Genomic DNA, 22,195 nt, shown 5'->3' on the forward strand with positions numbered 1-22,195 from the left:
ACAAAATTCGTCCCGTCCCGTCCTTCGTCCACGTCCGGGACGATCCGGAACTATAGTTGTAACCATTTATGCCCAATGAGAGAAAAATGGATGCTTCTCTTTAGAGAAAACTTTATCTCCCCCCCTCTCTCTCTACCTCTAATATGAAAGATAGCGATTACAGTGGCAAACACGGACAGATAGAGACCAGAGGTATCAACCCTATGGTCTAAGCAGAGGAGCTGTGAGCTTTAACTATTTCTGTGCAAGGTAAGAAAATGGGATTTTACTTTTTAGAGATGTTAGCAAAAATAATTTCTTCAATTAAAACCATGTCTCTTTCTCTCTACCTCAAATATGAGAAAGAGAGAGATACAGGAGGGAGATAGAGAGACCAGAGGGGGTAAACCCCCTGGTCCAGTCACAGGAGCTATCACCTGATACTAATCCTGCACAATTTGAAAAAAATGGGATGATATAAGAAAAGGGCACCGAAGAAAACTATTTGAGAAAAAATCCCTCGAGTCTCTCTCTCTGCCTCAAAGATGTATGAGAGAGAGAGAGAGCATGGAGGTGAACCCCGTTGACGGATGCCATCACACGAGCTCCATCAACAAGGGGTCACCATTCGCCATCAATCTTATTAACCGGACAAAGTCCACCTCGCCGCCGATGTGGCAGGGGTAGACCCCCGGTACCTTCGCAGAGTACAAGTCGGCGCAGGTGGAATTAGAACGCAGTCCCTTGTCGTACACAACTCCGCTCAGAACCCCCGAATCAAAGTCGGCGATCTTGTCCATGGCCATGAAGAACATGGGCACTGCCGCCATCTGATGGAGGTCAACGTCTTTGACCAGGTCGACGAGGTCAACAAAGTCGCCGGCAAGGCGGCTGGGCACATAGAATATCTCGCTCCCACACAGAACCACGTCCCCATCTTCGCCCTCGCCGACAGCCTCCTTGTAGTTGACTGAGAAGTGCACGGGCAATGTGTTGACTGCCTGTTTGACCAGCTTCGCCTGGGCTGCGGCCCACTCGGAGCTGTTGCCGCTCGCGTCTGACACACTGAACCACGAGCTCGGCACCTGTAAATTTGAGAGAAATTTCAGAATAATTAAGAGAAATAGATTTCTTCAAAAAAAAGTGAAAATAAGACATGTTAGCTTTCCCAGAGTAAATGAAAATAAGACAAGGAAGATGATCAATTCAAGAAAATTCATGTTACGAAGTCGATTCAGATGCATCTTCATGTTACAAAGTCAACGAATTGATTTTTGTAGAATGATTTAATGCAATACCCTTGGTCGGGATAATCATGGGGAAATTGATGAATGATATGAGGTGCAATGGTGCACCTTGTTTGTAATCCAAAGTTTAGTTGTGTCTGCATCGAGGAGGTTCCAGTAGTTGAGAATCATGTCATCTTGGAGGAACAGAAATCCTTCAGTGCTGGTATACTGTTGAAAGATCTTCGGAAGATACCTGCATCACCACGCAAAAGAGAGAGGGCGATGATAAATATAGAGAGAAGTTACGATGTTCAATGATGGATATACCATATAAGAGAGAACGAGAGATTAATAATGCAGTAGATTGAGGAAAAAAGACAGGGAGAGGAGAGAGTGAAGCTAAAAAGATCAACGACGAAGCTATAAAGATCATAACACCATAGCAAGCTGAGCTATAAAGATCAACGACGAAGAAATCATGCAAGGGGGGCAAGAAGAGAGCGAACGAGGGCCAGAGGAGAGCAAGCCGGAGGATAATTGAAGAAACAAGGAGAGAAAGAGAAAGGTTGATCATAACACAGGAGAAAAAAAGCAATAAAGAGACTAGGAAGGAGAGAAAGAGAGAGCAATAAGGACATAGCAGAGAGAAGCAAGATAGAGAGAAGCTGATAATAACACAGGAGAGAAGCAATGAAAAGAATAGGAAGCAGAGAAAGAGAGACCAATCAGGATACAGGAGAGAGAAACGAGAAAGAATGAGGTGGATCACAACACATCAGAGAAGCAATGAAGAGACTAATAAGGCTAAAAAGAGAGACTGGTCAAAACACTGTAAAGAGAGAAGCGATGAAGAGGGAGTTTGATCATAACACAGATGATCGGCAATGAGGACACTCAGAAGGATAGAAAGAGAGACTGATCATAACATTCTAAAGCGAAGCAATGAAGAGAGAGGTTGATCATAACACAGCAGAGAAGCAACAAAGAGATTTGGACAGAGAGAAAGAGAGACTGATCATGACATTGTAAAGAGAGCAGTGAAGAGAGAGGTTGCTAATAACACATCAGAGAAGCAATGAAGAGACTAGGTAGGCTACAAAGGTAGACCGATCAAAGTATTGTAAAGAGAGAAGCAATGAAGAGGGAGGTTGATCATTGCACAGATGATAAGCAATGAGGACATTCAGAAGGATGGAAAGAGAGACTGATCATAACATTCTAAAGCGAAGCAATGAAGAGAGAGGTTGATCATAACACAGCAGAGAAGCAACAAAGAGACTTGGACAGAGAGAAAGAGAGACTGATCATGACATTGTAAAGAGAGCAGCAATGAAGAGAGAGAGAGAGAGAGAGAGAGAGAGAGAAAGACCTGTAGGCGTAGGCGAGTTGGGCACGGCCAACACCAAGCTCCGGACTAGTTTCCTCTGCGAGAACAATGACTGTCTTAAAGATGCGACCATAGAGCAACCTCCACTCAAGTGCCGCCCTCTCTGGCAGCGCCGTACAGAACACCACCAGCACCACATTCCCAAACTTGCCCCTCCACCGAATCAAGTTCCCGATCTCGAATCCGACGGTCCCTGTCTCCTCCACGTCGAGGTGCACTGAAGGCATCTGTTTTGCCACATACTCCTTCCTGTCCCCATGCCCGATTGTCGCCCTCATCCTGTCCAGCTCCAGTGACATCAGCCTTGGCTCCTGGTACCCCACTGCCGCCAAATCCTGCAACCATGCAGACGTCATCCTAACCTCCTTCTCCGTCCAGAACCCCTCCTCTGCCATCCTGTAACTCAGCTCCAGAGCCCTCTCGAAGAATGTCAACTTCTTCGACCGCCACATCAGCAAAAACTCTATCAACCTTCCCACATTCACATGCAAGTCCTTCTCTTCTGCAAATGGATACCCCCCTGACGTGTCCACCCTGTGCACCGTTGGCGGGTAGAAGGCCACGTAACCGCCAATCTCCCACAGAAGTCGCTGTGCCCAATACCCACGGATGACGTCTCCCGCCATTGTGCTGACATCAGCAGGGAGCATCAGCCCCCAGAATGCCTGGTAGTGGAAGAGGGTGTTGAAGGAGTTGACCGGCGCCATGATGCCCTGCGGCAGTGCCACCTTCGGGGCATCGCCGTCGAATCGGATGTCAAAGGTGGCAGTGGTTGACTTGCGGGTGAAGTAGAAGACGGCATCGACGTCAGGGAGGCCATCAGAGAGGCCTTGCTGGATGTATTGCCCCCCGCTGGCGACCTCCGTGTAGAAGTCCTCGCCGTTGACTGCACCCACTTTCTCTAATGGCAGCCCACGTGGCCAGACCGACCTGAAAATCATCATCAAAAACCAGTCATGAGGGATGATGGTCTGGTCATGTGCAGTGCACAATTGTGAGGGTCCTTGTACGCTGCCGCTTTAATTTTTTAACCAACAATCTTGGTGAACTCTCGGACAAGGAAATCTCAGATTCTTGAAAACAGTTTTGATTTGAAAACTTACTCTCTTAGCATGAGGAACGTGGCCCCCCTCCCAAATCCCTCTGAGGGGGGAAGACAGTTTTTCTTTCAATTAAAAAGTCACTCTGAATCCAAAGACTAAAAAGATGCAAGATTCCTGCATCCCTTTTGTAACAGACTTCTGCTTTCAAGTCCAAGTCCAAGTGCACAGTACTTCCGCATGTTGCGCAGCCTGCAGGCCCTCAGGCAGAGCGGTTGTGCAATTCCAGTGAAGTTCTTTAGGGTTTCTCTCTCGTTAATCATTTTTTTTGAAGAAAAAGAGGGAAAATCACCCGAAACCAGTGTCTCTCCTTGATTCCAGCTTGAATCTCTCTCGTTTCTCATCTCTCTCGAACAGTTTTGAGCAGAGCGCAGTTCAGATTTCCGCTTCAGACAAGACAATTGAGCTAGTATCCCTACCCATCATCAAGATCTGTAACGTCATCCACCTTCAGTATTCGAGGGCGATGACGCAAACCCACCATCAAATTCGACCATAGGCGAGGATGACCACAACAAAACCATCATCCTCATCCCCAACCAGAAGATCAAATCAAAGATTCACAGACTCTCAATTGTCATCTGGGGGAACAGCGAGTAAGTACTAGGCATGGGTGTTCTGTTCTGTTCGTTTGAGACGAACAAAAAATTTGCACAAAAGAACTGCACAGGGCCTTGTTCTTTAGTCTGTTCTTTTTTTGTGCAAAAACGAACAAAATTCGCACATCCGAACAAAATTCGCATATCCGAACAAAATTTGAACAAAACCAAACAGAAGGAACAATTCTGTTCGGTTTTCCGAACAGAACAATATCAAATTCGAACAATTCGCACAAATTCGCACAAAAGGAACAGAACAACCATGTCTAGAACTAAGTACCTCTGGCCGAAGTGGACGTAGGGGTTGACAACGGTGCGGTTGGGGTCGCGGTGGGTGTACTGGAGGAGGGAGGAGGGGCCGGCGAGGAGGTCGAGGTCGAAGCGGCGGGCGAGGTCGTCGGCGAGGACGGCGGCGCGGTCGTCGGCGTCGAAGATCTGGCGAGCGCCGTGCTGGATGGCGAAGAGATAGCCGGCGGGCTTGCGGAGGAAGGAGCGGTAAGGGAGGAGGTCGACAACGCGAAACCCTAATTTGGACTGGTCCTCGAGGGAGAGGAAGAGGGCGCCGCGGAGGGACCAGTCGGGGGGGGTGGAGGAGTCGCCGACGACGAGGAGCTGCCAGCCGCGGAGGCGGGCGAGGCGGCGGAGGGGATCGGACGGCGGGGATTTGGGGGCGGAGACGACGATCCAACGGTCGGATTTGAAGGAGGCGGTGGGGCCGGGGAGGGGGGGGAGGGGGGGGATGCGGGTCCAGGCGACGCGCGGGTAGGGGATGCGGGCGGCGCCGGGGCGCGCGGCGGCGACGCGGGACTCGAAGCAGAGGAGGGAGGCGGCGCCGCCGCCGAGCCGGCGGAGGAAGACGACGGCGACGAGGGTGGTGAAGAGGAGGACAAAGAAGGCGACTTTGGCGAGGTTGTCGCAGACCCACGTCGAGAAGTCGAGGCTGCGGGCCTTGGAGAAGCGCTGCCGCCGGAGGTGCCCGTTCGGGACGAATCGCCCGTCCTCTTCGTCATCCGACGGAGGAGGATGACGAGGAGGAGATCTTGGGGGGAGGGTGCGATCTTGCACCTGCATTTTGTGGGGGGTGGGGAGATCTGGAGGAGCTTCCCTGGGAGGATCTCTCTCTCTCTCTCTCTCTCTCTGGTTGTGAAGCAGAGAGGGGAGGGTGGAGAGGGGTGTGTCTTCTCTTTCTGTCTTCTTCGGGGTTGTCTTTGTTGTTGACTTGTTAGGTTGTGGTAGTTTTACCCCGCTTGGTTGAGTTGGTTCTCTCTCTGGAGTCTAGATCGGTTTGTTGTTGTCTGGGCTCTCTCTCTCCTTTTTTTTTTTTTTTTTTTTTTTGGTTAGGTTGTTGCGTGGGGATTGGGGTGGGGGGAGGGGGGGATTTGTTGGCGCGTGTTGATTTCCTTGACATGGAAGTTTTAAGCTGTTTTGCTCTCTATACCTCTCTCTCTATACCTCTGTCTCTCTCTATACCTCTCTCTTTCTATACCTCTGTCTCTCTCTATACCTCTCTCTTTCTATACCTCTCTCTCTCTCTCTCGCTATACCCCTCTCTCTCTCTATACATCTCTCTCTCTCTCTCGCTATACCCCTCTCTCTCTCTATACCTCTCTCTCTCTCTCTCTCTCTCTCTCTCTCTCTCTCTCTCTCTCTCTCTCTCTCTCTCTCTCTCTCTCTCTCTCTCTCTCTCTCCCTCTCTCTCTCTATACCTCTCTCTCTCTCTCTCGCTATACCCCTCTCTCTCTCTATACATCTCTCTCTCTCTCTCGCTATACCCCTCTCTCTCTCTATACCTCTCTCTCTCTCTCGCTATACCCCTCTCTCTCTCTCTATCCCTCTCTCTCTATACCTCTCTCTCTCTCTCGCTATACCCCTCTCTCTCTATACCTCTCTCTCTCTCGCTATACCCCTCTCTCTCTATACCTCTCTCTCTCTCGCTATACCCCTCTCTCTCTCTATACCTCTCTCTATACCCCTCTCTCTCTATACCTCTCTCTCTCGCTATACCTCTCTCTCTATATATATACCTCTCTCTGCACCTCTGTCTCTCTCTATACCTCTCTCTTTCTATACCTCTCTCTCTCAATACCTCTCTCTCTCTATACATCTCTCTCTCTATACCTCTCTCTCTATACATCTCTCTCTATACCTCTCTCTCTCTATACCTCTCTCTCTCCCTTCCTTTTGGCAATGTCTTCCTTATTTTCAATTTAATTTGCAATAAGTAAACTGTGTCGGTGACAACCTCTTGGAGGGTCTCAAGCTCATAGAAGGATCCAGCCATGCCCTGGACGCCATCCTGGAATATTTCATTAATGTATAAGTTTAGTTTTCGTTATTGTCATTTTTATACACTTACCCTCTCTTACTCTCTCTCTCTCAGTATATCACTTTTTTCTCTCTGCCTTTTTATTGGGAAATGTTTATCGCTTTATTTGGTGTTATTCATTTCCTTGATTAGAACATTGAAAGTGATTTTTATATTATTGGAAAGTGCTATTTTCTGGTGGTAGCATCTTGTTACATTTTACCACGTCCGATCGCCCAGCTAAGGCACGTGCCAAATCAAACATATGCGTGTCAGCGTGGGCAAATAACTTGCAATGTTTAAATTGCAAAATCAATTAATTGTTTAGTACGACATCAGAGAGTGCCATAAGTCGCCATAATTACGGTGGGCCACCAGAGTCGTCAATATCACAAGTTATCTTATCAAGAATTGTTTATAACTTTGTTCAATCCGAAAAAAATGACATTGTTTAATTTGGCATGAATAAAGAAATACAATTAAGAGGGAAAAAAAGAAGAGAATAAGTTACTTGAATAGCGAACGAGTATTTACTGAGAATTACTGACTCGTCGATGAAAAAAATGGTAATAGAGACAGCCGTGGAATATATTCTAGAGGAGAAAATAAATAACGTATTCACCAAATTATGTACTTAAATAGAGATCCATATGCTATTTTCTATAGTTGGCATAAATTTTCCAAAAATCTGTTTGTCGAGATCCAAACATATCTCTATCTTTATCTCTGTCTCTGTCGCTGCCTCTGTCTCTGCCTTTGTCTGTCTCGATCTGTCTCTATCTCTGCCTATCTACCTCTCCCTGAACAGAACGAGGGATGGAGAGAGAGAGATAGAGACTCCCTGAACAGAATGTTGAGTTTGCTTCTTTCAGTACTCATCCTCGTCATTTGTCTGAAGTAAAATGATCATCGCAATGCCGAATTCATCATCCTCACTGTCATTTGTAGATAGATAGGATGCGGATAACGAGACTGGCACCCATATCCTATCAATGGACGATGACAATGATGATGATGATGATGATGACAATGACTATGACGATGACGATGACGATGACGATGACAATGACGATGACAATGACGATGACAATGACGATGACAATGACGATGACAATGACGATGACAATGACAATGACGATGACAACGACGATAATATTGACAATGATGATGATGATGATGATGATGATGATGACTATGATGATGACGATGACGATGACAATGACGATGACAATGACGATGACAATGACAATGACAATGACAATGACAACGACGATAATATTGACAATGATGATGATGATGATGAAGAATTTGCCATTGTCCTCCAACCCAAGTTGTAATAGTGATGCATAATTGTTTGCATCCCTTACATCAAGCAAATCATGCATTTGAATGGGGAGAGGGGGATGGGAGAGAGATCTGAGGGGAAATCCAGATAAAAGACGGATACAAAAGAGATATGGAGGTGAGTCATACATCGTCCTTCCCTAACGTCTCAGACTTTAACAAAAGGGATTTGATAGAGAGATGTAACAAGAAGATGAATGAAAAAATCAAAGAAATCTACTCATCGCTCATTCATAGAAAACAGCACAGACATCTAAGATATGAAAACAGTAAATATCAAGCAAAATTCAATCAATTTCCAGATAATTAAACGTTCAAACAAATACCTTTAAACCCATCAAGCCTTTTGATAATGGCGAAGCTTGTATAACAACACCTTCCCCGCGGCATTCCCCACCGCCATGAACCCTCCATTTGGACTGAAGTCCAGGCAACGAGGATAACCCAAGTTGCACCCCAGAGCCGGCCAGTTAGAAAAAACAGTGAATGATGGCGCATGAACTAACTTCAAGCTGTTCTTCTTCATCGACGAGCAAATGGCAAGTATCTGTGCATCAGGACTAAACTTCAAGCAATCAATTTTCGTAGTAAGATTCTCAATAGTCTTCAAAGGCCTCTTCTTGCCTCCCAGAAACTCCCCACTAGAGTAAACGTTCACTATCCCGCTACTCGACCCGGCCGCAAACAATGCGTTGCCAGGAGATGTGCAGAGGGCTGAACCAGTCAGACAGCCTTCATCAACGCCCTTGTGAAAGCATCTCATCGTCCGAAGATCCCAGTGATAGACGTGCCCATCTCCTCCTCCACTCAGAAGCTGCCTTCCATCATCCGTAAACGCCAGAGATCGAACAGAGCCGTTCATCTTCAACGTGCCCACAAGATTCTTCGTCTTCGACGACACCAGCAGAATATACCCTTCATTGCCGATGAAGGCAATCGTGCTCGAGTCCGGGGACACTTCAAACGACTCCAGGCTCTTCTCTTCCCGGCCCAGTAACGGGCCCACTTTGTCGATCCTTGCTTTGACCAAGTCAAAGCAGTAGAAGAACTTCCTTCTCCCTGAGATGATAGCCTGGGAGCCATCTGGGAGGAAAGAAGCTTTCCTGATTGGGCAATCTTCCAAGAACACACTCTCGACTCGAGTGTTGTGCTTGCCATCGACTTGGAAGAACCGCAGCCGCCTATCCAGCCCTGCGGTTAGCAGCAATTGGGCATTTCTATGGAAGTGAACAGAGTTGATCGGCCCGTTAGAGGATTCCTCTTGATTTGCATCCATCAGTCTGGAGTACTCTAAGATTCCGGGGAGAAGCCTGGAACTGTCTTTCACGATGAGATCATCAGTGCTCTGAAGAATGCCAGTGCCTTTGATTTGGTCAGATTCTTCGTCGTCAGAGGAGTTGTAGTCGTCGGCAGTCGAGCCAATTCTTGCCCAGTCTGTTGCAGGGTTGAGTTTGATGTGCTGGGCACGCAGCCGAGAAACGAAGTCGCTGCCGGAGATGACGGTTTCGTCGGCCTTCTGCCGAAGTTTTCTCAGTCTGTTGACCTTAGTGACGTCGACTCTCAGTTTCTCCTCTTCATCGTCAACCCAGACAGATTCCCTGAACTCGATTACTTGTCCTTGTTCATGATCTTGAACTTTGAATTCTGATTCGAAGGGGATTATGCTATTGCTTCCTGATTTGTCAATGTAGAATTGGGGCCCAGAGGTTGCATCAATGACCTCTCCATCTCCATTTCCTTCCTTGCCAAATTCTGGAAACGAGTACAACGAGCCAAACAAGAGATCCTCCAAGTTTTTCTCTTCTGCTGCATCTGTCCCAGGTTCGTCTTCTCTTCTACTGACATCGACATCTCTGTTCTTCTTCTTCTTCTTCCGCCTCAACTTGGTGGAATTAGATACTTTGGTAACATCAGCCTCTTCTACGCCAAGAAATCCGGGAGATTCTTCAAAATCAGCTCCTTCGTCGACTTTTCTCCGCTTATCCTTCTTACTCGGCGCATTCTGCGAGATTAAGCTCATTGCCACGGTAGAATCACTGAAACCAGAGAGGAAATTCAGCTGAGAAAACCCTAGTACCACCGAAAACACTAAAAATTTTAATATAGGAACAGATAATGCAAACGAAAAAATCGATAAAATTCCGAGAGCGGGGGAAAATACCGCTGAAGATGAAATCGACAGACGCCCACTTCTTAGAACAACTAGATCAGAAGATGGGCTGATTCTTATACCTCAATCAAAGCATAGGAGGAGGTCGCGGCGACGGCAAGAGAGAACGCGCTGAGGACGACGGCGCCAATTGCAAAACGTACAAATACGAGGAGCAAGGGTTTTGGGAGGCAATCAAGGGGAGAAAACTTAAACCGGTTCTAGCGGTCGAAGATGTGGAACCGGGTTAGACCGGCCGGTTTGCTTTTATATTTGCCAAGAAGTTTCTGTTGGTTTTCATTGAATTTTACCATGTATGATAATAGATGGGATGCACTGTTATTCACCAGGAGCAACAAAATTTTTAGAATTTTTCATTTTTATCTTCCATTGTTCATTGCCAATAATTGCCGACGCATGTTGGGAGTTGATGATGTGGTAAAAAAGTGTTGAATTATAAAGTGTTTTGGTGTTGAGAAAAATGAATTATAAACATTGTGTAAAGAAGATATTATATATATATATATATATAGATATATTATGGCATTAATTAAACATTAATTAGATGATATATAATAAATAATGGATACTGAAGAATGTAGAGAAAGTGGACCACGGCCGTTGGTCAGTAGTATAGTGGTAGTGGTGGGCTACATGCCCAAAAAAAGTTGGAGTGAGATTTCCAAACAGTTGCTTGCACACCTGTGGGTGCCTAGTTATGCTTGTGCAGAAAACATTGATTGGTCCCCTAGAGGGCAAGAAATGGAGGGTGAATCAACGAGTCAGTGAGGCTGGCATTTGATAGAGCGAGGAGGGTGATAAGTCCATTCCAGGAGTGAAAGATAGTCTTATTATTGATAATATTTCTAATGTTAACATATAAACTTAAACTTAAGGAGTGAACAAGTTGTTGAACCCATGTGAATGTTTGGGCACTAATTGACTTAGTTTAAATAAAGGAACATGATGATTAGATATTGAAAATGGCCAGAATATAGAATGGAGAAATGCAAAGAAGTTGGCCCAAAATTAAAGTTGAATTGGTGAGAAATTAGAGAGAGATTTAGTGAGGAAATAATGCCCAAAATTTAAAAGAGCAACAATAAATGATTTCTGTGAGCCTAAGAAGGATCAGGAGGTGTTTCTAGCTAAACTACTCTCTCTAGGATATGAATCTTCTGCCAAGACAAGGTGCTTAACTCAAACAAGCAAGAACAGACTGAAAACATGAAAGATCCATCAGAATCAATGTTGAGGAAAGCACATTTTAATATCCTAGTCATAACTGGGAGCAAGTTCTAAATAAAAGGAGAGTTATATAGAATGATATTTTATACATAGGGCTTTAGTACCCCATACTGCATCTCTCCTTCTTAAATAACTAATAAACTTTGAGGTTGAATTGGCAAAATCTCCCATTGCACCAACTCCTTCAGTGGCAAGAAAAAGTATTGTTGTACTTGTTTTTTGAGGCACCTACTGAAAAAATATCCTTTGGACTCTTGGATATTTCTCTAGACTTGACATAGATGGCCCCAATAATAATCACATTTTACAAGGCCAGCACAATAGTATTAGCTTGGACTTTAATGTGCCACGCCCGATACAAAATGTGTCTGGACCCACCAAGCCTAAATGTGCACCTTGGGACCAGTTGCATGCAAGTGAGCAAGTCATCGAGCATGACATGGGCTTCTAGAAGCAAGCACCTCGATGCATCTAAGTGGGCACAGTGGCTTGTGGAATGAGACCCAGCCAATCATCATGTAGATGTGCAATTGTTGAACCCAGGGTGGGCAGAGTGGGTGCAAGCTAGTTTTTGCATTTGAGGGCATATCAATGTGGTGTTTTGAATGTGGTTGCATTCTTTTGGATGTGCCATGAGAAGTCCTTGGGCTCCCCATTCATCTCACGCAATGACCAATCCATATCACATACATACAACAATGTGGTGTGTGGCACTGGTTGCCAGGGTGTATGACCATTCAACATTGTGCTTCTCCCCTTGGTTTTCACTTACTTTATCTCCATTTGTACTGCACCTAAGTCCTGCACACATTAACATTCAAGATTTAATTTTCAAGCATCTACTTGAATTCATGGAGGTCAAGTGGGTTTCGTAGAAAACATAATTCATGATTCATGTAAAAATCAGGAGAATATAGGCAAGGTAAATCTTGATAATGCACTAACATGATTAAATCATATGATAACACATATATTAAGATCCCTTACTTCCTGCATATATCAAATCAATATGATACATTTTTTTCATAAAGATATGTGTTTTAGGTCGGTAATTGACATTCGATAAAAGTAGGCCAGCACAAATGGTGGCAAGTGTGGGGAACCACACTGGTGCCCTACAAGTGTTGATGAAAATCAGGCAAGTAGTGGCAGCAGTGTGTGTCCAATAAATGCACATTCTAATGAGGGGTATCCCTGAAAATTAGATAAGCATTGATAGTGGCATACATGCTTGCAAGATGTTGGGGGTGTGATAACATGCATTGATAGCATGCATTTAAACATCACTTAGCATCACTTTATGCTTGTGAGTTAGTGAAATAATGTATGCTATCATTTTAAAATTTTACATTTTTCATGCATGAATAAGTTTTTTCTTATTTTATATTATTTTAATATGACAAAAAATAAATGACACTGCATGACAACAAACCACAAAATCATTCTAAAACGAATTTTTACATTTTTAAGAGTTTTCCAAAGACTTGGAACATTTATTTTACAAATAAATGATTTATTTAAGTCAAAATTATATAGTAAAGGATTAATCTGCATTTCTTCTATGATATATGGTTTATTAAATTAGTGTACCAAATCCTAGAGTGGGCTTAGAGGGTCAGTGTGGTAGACCATGGTTAATTGGAGGAACACAGGGTAGCAGATCAAAATAGATGGCTTAGAGGCCCAATATCAGCAGGTCATCATTCTGGAATGAGAGAGTTAAGATGGAGGTCACATGATTAGTGAATTGGCATATCGGATTGCAAAGTAGTGGCAATAGAAATTAGCTGGCAGAGCAAGAAAAATTACCAGAATCAGTTAAATTGACTTAATCACACTAAGTGATAAAAAAATATTATGATGTGAAGCTTTTACATTTGCTCCATATTTATCTATAAATTGTTATAATGAACTTAAGTTTATGCATAACTGTTGGTCAAAATATTATTAATATGACCTCGCTACTTAAGTTATCAGATGCATTATTTTCTTTGGATTTATTGTTATTAAGATACCCCACTTGACTTCGTTGAAGTCAAGTGGATAATTTTTTATATCCTTTTGATTTTTTTTAAATGCAAGGACGCAGATTAAAGTAACACTACTGATTCAATTTTGGGAAAATCAGATGTCCAGATTCCCTCCAAAACATGAAACGAAAGCACATTCTCAAGCTGGATTAGGCCCCCATGGCTGCGTCAAATGATTTCACATTATGAGGAATGGAGTCAAACCTAGATTTTGACATTCCATCCATGTTTGAGTGAAATAAGGATGTGTAACTTAGGATCAGAATGATTCATCCTTGATATTCATTCTTAGGTCATCAAATTAGAAGCAAACTGGATAATTGAAGACTACTATTTGATCTTCTTCTCCCATTTCTAAAAGTCACCTTTAGTTTGCTAATAGTGGCTAGACTTGTGAAAAAAATTTTCGCTTGGTCCATTCTTGTTTCACAATGAAGTGGAAATTGGATGGAAACTTTAGGGATTGAATTTCCATGGTCAAAAACTGATTTTACAATGGAATATCAAATAAAAAGTGGATCTAAGAACCAAGAACATAGAAAAAAATTTCACCTTTGCACAGATCAAATCCGTGATTTCTTGGTTCCTCAAGTGACCATCTTCAAGCCGTTCAAATGTATCCACATGAACTTTTGAGTGCTGGATCTCCTTTTCTTTCCGCAAACTCTAATACCAAAAATTTGATTTCCTCTCCATCTAGTTCCCACTAGAAGCAACACGCATGGAAAAGGAAGAGAAGATGAGGGGGGCACTGAAATTGACTCACATGGTTATCAAATGAGGGTGACCTCCTCTATTTATACTGACTGTATGGGCAAATTTTCAAAAAACTCCCTGTCCTGGGGAATAATTAATAGAAGTCCCCATTTTTTTATTATATCCACATTCACCCAAAAACCTTGTGTGTATGACCCTCTAGGCCCATACAAATCATGTTGCCTACACAAGAAAGAGAGAAGAGATAGGGAAAAGAGAGAGAGTCCACATCATGACCTATCAGAGCGGGCCGGGCAATTGTCGAGGGTCCGATCCGCCATAACACATCAAATCGACGGTCGTGATCCCTCATGAAGAGAGATAAACTGTAAGGGGAGAGAACAAAAGGAGTACATGCCCCCCCCCGTGTGTTGCATGCAAGTCATGTCCCTCAAAAATTCTTTCACACCATGTACGCTCCTCGAACACTACATGTGCCGATGAATCGTTGATATGCCACCCACTCATAGCATTCCACATACCCTCTTCATTTAAGTAATCAGGTGGATCTAGTCCACTCTATCCAACGATCATCGTCTATCACCGTGATTGACGTCTTCATGCGGCCCCATCACCTATAAAAGTCACAAAAGGACATAAATCCTACATTTAAACCAAAAGAGAAATACATATGCATAAAAGAGCCACTCCAATCTCTCTTTTAAAATCATTTAAATGTTTCTCTCATGCGTGCCACACATGCATGCCACTTGTATGGTCATGCCTACATGGTGCCCATGTGGCAGTAACCAAGTGGCACCATAAATGATTTTTATTCATTTTTTATTTTTGCAATATTTATCCAAAAGTATTAATAAATTCATAAAATAAAGACTTGAAAATATAAAAATAAACAAACTATGGAGAGAAAACCCTTAAAGATAGAGTTAACATTGGATTTTTGCCTGACTTTGCGTGGGCATATCTCCCTATTGATTGCATCGAATTGGGCGACATTTTCACCCAATTCTTCTATCTTCACAAGGCTTTAAATTCATTCATCCTGCATTTCAAATAAGAGTCATTCAGGCACTCAAAGGCAGTGCAAAAGTAGGCACCTTGGACCTGAAATGCGGCATGTGCTTGGAGTGCAAAGACTGTCTTGATGTGAATTCTATTAACATGTATCCTTCACATCATAGAACTCAAAATAAATTATTAATTCATTGAGTTTTGACCGATTGAAAGGCCAAACCTGCAAATTACATCATATGAACTCTAATTTGACAAACAAATGAGCAAACACATGATGACATGTGATGAATGCTGAAATGATTAAAATACATGATAATATGCATCGAATTCGAGTGAATTATGAGTTTTGAATTGGTTATAAATGGGAATAATACATATCATTATAGCCCATTATCACTCAACACTTTGCCATATATAAGAATGTCGGACCCTTCTTCCAGTTTTTGGGTGATTGACTCTAAGTTTTTAGAGTTGGTAAAAAATATACATCAATCTATAATAAAACTTTATGATATTTGGGAAGTTTTGTTTCAAGCATAAGTTTGTGTAAATTGATCTAGAATATAGCAAAGAAATGCTGCCCGAAATACAAGCTCTTAAGTTCAAGTTCTTTTTGGATGAGCCACAAACATGGCATATATAGGATTGATCCAGCTAAAAACCAGGCCAACCATTAATTTAACTCATTCTTTATCAATTTAGACTATCAATTCATAATGAGAATAGATATTGATTGACTGGGCCCCCAAATTCACATGTGACAGATTATAGCCAATTAGATTTCCATTTTAATGAGGTTTCTCATTCAATCCTTTTCCTATTCCTTTTACCAATCTTCCCACCTAAAGAAATACATAAAAAATGATTTGAAGCCAAAAAACCTGTGTACAACCTTGGACTCTCTATTGCATAAAATTAATATTTTTTCTAAAGTGATTTCAAGATTATAAATTGTTGTCTATGTTCAATATAACCTGATATGATATAATGAGATACAAAATATCAAAGTTCAACAAGTGTATGTGGAAGTGGAAACCCAGATTGAGGATGGTATGGGTCTAGTTGATGGTTTTGATGAACTTGGAAATGTCGAGGTATAAATTTAGGTTCCTAAATAGGTTATTGTCGAAGACGATAGTCAATGTGAAAGAGGGAGGTGCATAAGCCTCAGTTTATAGCTATTTATAATATAAGTGATGCACAGAGTCGAAAAATATGTGATCAAGCTTCTCAAATTTTTCTCTAATGATCTTAAACAAGAATGGATATTTTTTTTGCATCAAGAGATCCAACGCAATGAAAAATCCAAAAAAGTGTAGATGAGAGAGAATAAAATATAGAATAAAAACTAGTGCCTTTTACCTGTCATTTGGAGAGTAGGAATAGCTGTCCAGGTTAGATTTTAGGCAGTAATGTGGCCATTATATAAATGTGATTTTACTCCTATATATGTTCGTTTAGAATCCTCATTTAAGGCTCCTATGATTCAATTTAATGGGCTTTGGGTGTCCTTTGTTTGGACTGGTTACCCTTGGACATCCTTTCATCTCACATATTGCATTTTAGTTCATGAGAAATTTCCTCATATACCCTTAGATTAAATAAGAATTAGAAAAAATACGAGTCTTGTGCATCTTTCTTGAATAAAGACAAGTGGGGTTAATTTAATAGTTCAAATAATAATATGAATTTTGGTCTTTGGAAAACACTGCATATTATGTATATTTAAATTAAGTTAGTAAATTAAATAATTCAAATAATAAAGTAAAATTATTTAGATTCATATGATAATACATTAATGAACCAGGTGTGGATGACTCTCAAGGCTGACATACCAGTTTGGTACATGATTCAATTAGCCCAATAAATTCTTGTTGATAACCAAGTTAATTGAAATTATATAATATTTTTTTATCAATTTAATCTGATTTAATAGGCTGAGTAGCCAACACATGAGGTGCCAAGGTAGGCTTCATATCCCATAAAGTATTAGGATTTTAATCAACCATTGACATAATCTATATATTCAAACTTATTATAGAATTATCATTGGTTGAGAAAAATGCACTCATACCTGTAATTTTTTGTGCTCTTAGCCTAGTAAATGGGTAATGTGTTATAAGTGGCGATGTGTTTTTTCGGTTTCCTTTTTATGTTATAAGTGACCAATCTGACTGTTTGTAAGTCATTTATGGTAGGGGGCCCATTACTCAGTTTTTGTATTGGTTAGTACTGAAACCAGATTGAACTGAATGTGTCATAGGAGCATCAAGGGGAGGAGAATAAGGTTTAACATGGTATCTAAGTAGGTTTACTAATTGCTGATATGACTCTCCCTGCACTCTCTTCACCATAGGTTATTTATGATTTGTTGTTTCTTGGTGGTTCACTCTAGGTCTCGTAAAAAATATATTCACATTCATGTAAAAGCATAAAAAGGGGATTCATGTACAAGAACTGTTGCCGCAAGTTCTGACATTTCTGGATACCAAACCTAAGTTTGATAGGTTCAATATTTATGAATAGAGAAAGCTTGTGGATCTGGCTATTGAAGGAAGATTTCTAGTAGATGATCTTAGTGATGATCTAGTCAAGAAGGGGCAACAAATGTATATAATGTCATGTTTTTAGGAAGCCCTTATTTGCTTGTGCATTTTGGATAATATGTTGCAAGATATAATTAAAGAATTTCTCATATATTGATACAGTGAAGGAGTCATAAATACAGTGGGAGAAGATTCAGAATGATAGTACCAAAAAGACCAAAGATGGGAGGCTATATGATCTTAATGTGAAGGCTGCTCAAGCCAAACAGGGAGAAATTTTAGTAATGGTGTATTCCTATCAAATGAAGGCAATTTGTATGGACATCAAATACTTTTGGCCCTTGAAAATCCTCTCTCTACTGAGAGAGGTTATACTTTGAAGCACAAGCTATTTTCCTTTTTCATGAGGCTCATCCTTGAGTATGAAATTATAGTAATGGTGTTAATAGCTTGATGCTTAACTGAGAAAGATATGGATCTAGACTGTGCTATCAGCATGATATCTGAAGAGGAAACTTTCATGAGAATTAGATCTAAACCTCAAAACTCCGCTCAATGCCAAAGGGAAGTCCTTCAACAATGCAACAGGTGTCCAGGTGAAAATGGCCATTGGGCAAATATGGGATGCTGATCCAAGAGATGAGCTGTGTTTTAACTATTGAAACAAAAAACATGTAAAAAAACATGTCATAAAATGGTATAAAAGAATCAACAGACAAAAAACATGTATGTCGCTATCTCTTCAGAAGGAGGAGAGCTAGTGCAGACCAAGGAGCTGACAAAACTTTCCCTGACTTGCTTAGTTGATTTTTACATTTTTATAGTTCATAAAATTTATCTATTGCAAATGGAGCTTACTAGATCTTGGATACTTGAGCGGCAGCCATATGACTTCTGATTGAGATAACTTTTCCAACTACATGAGCATTTAAGCACCAAGGAAAGTGCTGATGGATGGTGGCCAATACCTTCAGAAAAAAGGAATTGGTAGGTCAAGTTCAGCAAGCCATGAATTTTGAAGGTGGCCTGCTAACATGCAAACTATTTTAGACATATCGTGCACAATCATAAATATATGCATCTAAATGTCCATATTTGCATGTTATCATGCTTTAAAATGATTAAAATTTGAATTTATAATTTTTCAAGATTTTCTGAAATTTTTACAAATTTGTTTGACTTTATTCATTAAGAAATTAATTTTAGAAGGCAAAGACTATTTATTTTTAATTACTAATGGTGTTTCCTAATTTTTCTGGATTTTTTTCCACATTTTCTCACATTTTCAACACTAGATTCGCAAAGAGATTCCTTTCTTAATGTGCAAGATGAGCTGGCGACAGCGGAGGACACAGAAAGTGAAAAATTTGGATGGCCATGATTCATGAAACTTGAAACCTTGTGATAATCTCAAATTTAGGGGTTTAATTTTTTGTCGTTGGTAGTTGAGATTATTCAATAAAAATTATATTTAACAGTACTTAAGAATACTGATAACACCCTAAATTCGGTTTTTATTTCAAGCAATTTAGCACAATTTTATGCATTTAACGAGATTAATATGGGTTGTTATCACATATTTTTACATGATATTAATGTTTTCAAGTTATTTCTGATTTTCCCCTAATTTTCTGTTAATTTTATGAATTTATAGGGATTTATTTGACCTTGAAATAATTATGTTTAAATGAAAAGGCAGGTTTAAAATTTAATTTCGAGGTAAACTAGTATGTGGATGAATTACTAAATTTTCTAGAATGTTCTGGAATTTTCTAGATTTTTTCTAGGATTTTATTGGGTTTTTGGGAATTATTCAAAGAAGAAATGAATTTTTACATAAGAAAATGATATATTTATATGAAAAATATGAGTTTAAGAGCAATTTCTTAAGTCGGAGGGGCTTATCGTAAATTTTAGTTGCAATTATGCCCTCAAAAACAGCTCTCGCTCGTGTGTGCAGGCGTAAAGCTATTATTTAAACAGTTACAAGGTTTTATTGCAATTACTTAGTATTTTTTAATGGTTTTCAACCATTAAAAAATACTAAATATTTTTAGTGCGGCATTATTTTGCATGCGCGCTATTGAAAGGGGACTTTTCAAAAAATTTCCAGGGAATTCTCTCTCCCTTGTAATGCCTACACAGCGCACATACCGTGGATGACATGGCACCTTGGGATTGGGAGAGACTAGTCCAAACGCACATGCACATGCAAAGCGCTTTGTATCATGTTTATTTTTTTCTATTTTTCTCTTTATTCTGATTTCAGGAAAGGGGTACGTGGCGCAACGAGAATGAACCCGCCATTTGAAGTTTAAAATTTGTCATCCAATGAGGAATCGACACGTCATTGCGTGTTTCAGAGGAAAATAATTAAATAAATAGATTTAAATCCAATGGTTAAAATTGGTTTAAACTCATTTATTAATAACTTTTGATCCGGAAGTCCGATTGAAATGATTTTTTTATGGATTTGCTCGTCTTGATCCCCTCTTTCTATCTGTGTGGTTGGATCATTTAGATAAATCTTATATTGATGGATAAAAATTAATTACTAATTAGGGGTAAAATGGTAATTGTTACCATGTAACCTAAGTATAAAAGCCAAATTTCGATAGGAGGGGGTCATTCTTGATGGTGCTTGATGGCGCACGCCATCAAGGATCATCATCGACGTCATCCGCGCCCCGCGCCCACGACGTTGAAGACCGGGTGACCTTGCTCCGGTTATCTTCCTTGCTTTCCGTTCTCTTTCGTTCATGTTTTGTTTTACCCCGTCTCTTCCAACCACTTTTATCCTGTTTCGTCGCTCCCGCGACGGTCGTGTCTCGTTGTTTTTCCACCGAGGGGATGGATGTCTCCATCCACCCTTCTCCCCTCGTTTCTTCCCCCAAATTCCCCTCATTTCCCCTTTATTTTCTTCAGTTCTGTCTTGTATGTGTTAAGGGGAGCCCATTTAGAAGGGCCCCCAAGTCGGACCCATGATGGCCCACTTAAGGCCCAACTCTTCTCCCCGTTATAAGGGAAGAGAGGGCGCCCTAGGTCAGTTAGAATCATTGAAGCATTTTATCGAACAGTTGGTGGGTCTCGTTCCTCGTTTTGAGAAGAACAGAAAGAAGAGGAAGGAGGAGGAAGAGGAACGAAAAGAAAGGAGGAAGAGAAGGAGAGGAAGGAGGAGGGTCGCCGCCGCCGCCGTCGTGCGCTGCCCCTCACGCAGCCGCCGCTCGCGCCGCCTCGAGCACCGCCGTCGCTCGAGCGCCGCGCCGCCGCCGATCGCGAGCTGCCTGCGCGCCGCCCGCGCCGCCCGCGCGCGCTCACCGCGCGCGCGCACCTGACGTGCGCGCCGCCGCGCGCGCCGCCGCACACGCGCTGCGCGCTGCCGCGTCGCCCGCTGCCGTGTCGCCGCCGCCGCCGCGCGCCGCGCTTGCCGCGCCGCTGCCGCCAGCGCGCTGCCCGCCGCACCGCCGCTGTATCACCTGCGCGCGCGCCGCCATCGCATCCGCGCTGCCGCCGCCGTAGCGCCGTAGCGCTGTGCGCCGCCGTGCCGCTGCGCCGCTGCTGCCGCTGCCGCCTCGCCGCTGCCACGCCATCGTGCCGCCTGCCGCCGCACCGTCGTGCTGCCGCTCCGCTCCCGCCCACGCCAAGCCGTCGCCCATGCTGCACCCACCGTGACCGCCGACGTCCGACCATGGCCACATCACCACCGTGTTCGCGCCGTCGTCCCACTGCGCCGTTCGCTGACGACCGCACTGCCCTGCACCGCTCCGGCGCCGTCCGCGCGTCACCACCACTCCGCTAGATAGGCGCTCCGACGCCTAGACCTCGATGACTGAACTTTGCCAGCCACTCCGGCACCGTCGCTGCCCGTCGAGCCACCATGACCTCTCCGGCGCTCGTCACCCAACCCGCTCGAACGTCGGCCGTCTTTGAATACTGCACTTCGAGCTCGTCGTCGAGGTACGCCATACTCTCCGACTCTCGTTTATTTATTCCTTGCAGTATATTTTCGTCTCGACTCCACCACGCTCGGGCTAGGTAGGTGAGTGTGGTAGAACGAGAGAAAAACTACGAATCTGAGTGTCTTACCGGTGCGGACGAATTCGTCCGTCACGTGCGAGCCCTACGGACTGAGTCCGTTCGGCCGTAGTCGCCTACGTCCCTCCGACGAGGTCGAGTGGCCCCCGTTGCCGTCACCCGGCAACTCCCGTCCAAGCTTGGAGCTCGGCGCCTCCCTCGAGTCGGGGCCTGCACGTACGACACGTAGGGCATTCATCCCGTAGTTACATACCCGTTAGGGTATCGTCGGACGACAACATCGTCGCTCCCGATACATATCCTTTATCGTCGCCGAGCCATCATACTCGGTGACGACGGGACGACGTCCTGGGCGTACGTCTTGCATCAATGCTCTATCATAGCTGCAAGAGAGAGAGGAGCTCCAGCTTGGATAAACCTATTTGGTACCTTTTTCTTCTTTGTATTTGAAATTTTAGTGTATTTTGGATGATGTTTTAGTTAAATCTCTTCTTCGTTCTTCTTGATCTTGGT

The 22,195-nt window shown here is 42.8% G+C and overlaps 2 protein-coding genes across 3 annotated transcripts; both read right to left on the bottom strand.

The window, feature by feature from the left end:
- Positions 1-281: 281 nt before the first annotated feature.
- Positions 282-5,505, bottom strand: LOC144706607 (putative glycosyltransferase STELLO1). Its single transcript, XM_078579601.1, has 4 exons — positions 4,575-5,505; positions 2,578-3,525; positions 1,335-1,461; positions 282-1,064 (listed from the first exon to the last, which is right to left on the bottom strand). Exons 1-4 carry the CDS (start codon positions 5,363-5,365, stop codon positions 576-578), a joined length of 2,355 nt encoding a protein of 784 aa, XP_078435727.1. The 5' UTR covers positions 5,366-5,505; the 3' UTR covers positions 282-575.
- A 1,600-nt stretch (positions 5,506-7,105) lies between these two features.
- On the bottom strand, positions 7,106-10,300 carry LOC144706599 (Transducin/WD40 repeat-like superfamily protein). 2 transcript variants are annotated; one of them, XM_078579594.1, is made up of 3 exons: positions 10,176-10,300; positions 8,270-9,979; positions 7,106-7,440 (listed from the first exon to the last, which is right to left on the bottom strand). In XM_078579594.1, the coding sequence occupies exon 2, from the start codon at positions 9,961-9,963 to the stop codon at positions 8,281-8,283; it is 1,683 nt and encodes a 560-aa protein (XP_078435720.1). In that variant the 5' UTR covers positions 9,964-9,979; positions 10,176-10,300; the 3' UTR covers positions 7,106-7,440; positions 8,270-8,280. The 2 variants fall into 2 exon arrangements, with proteins under 2 accessions (XP_078435720.1, XP_078435721.1); XM_078579595.1 differs by lacking the exon at positions 7,106-7,440 and having other exon boundaries at positions 8,140-9,979; positions 10,105-10,259.
- Positions 10,301-22,195: the final 11,895 nt, after the last annotated feature.

The sequence above is a fragment of the Wolffia australiana genome, chromosome 8, assembly GCF_029677425.1.
Source record: "Wolffia australiana isolate 7733 chromosome 8, ASM2967742v1".
Classification (NCBI taxonomy): Eukaryota; Viridiplantae; Streptophyta; class Magnoliopsida; order Alismatales; family Araceae; genus Wolffia; species Wolffia australiana.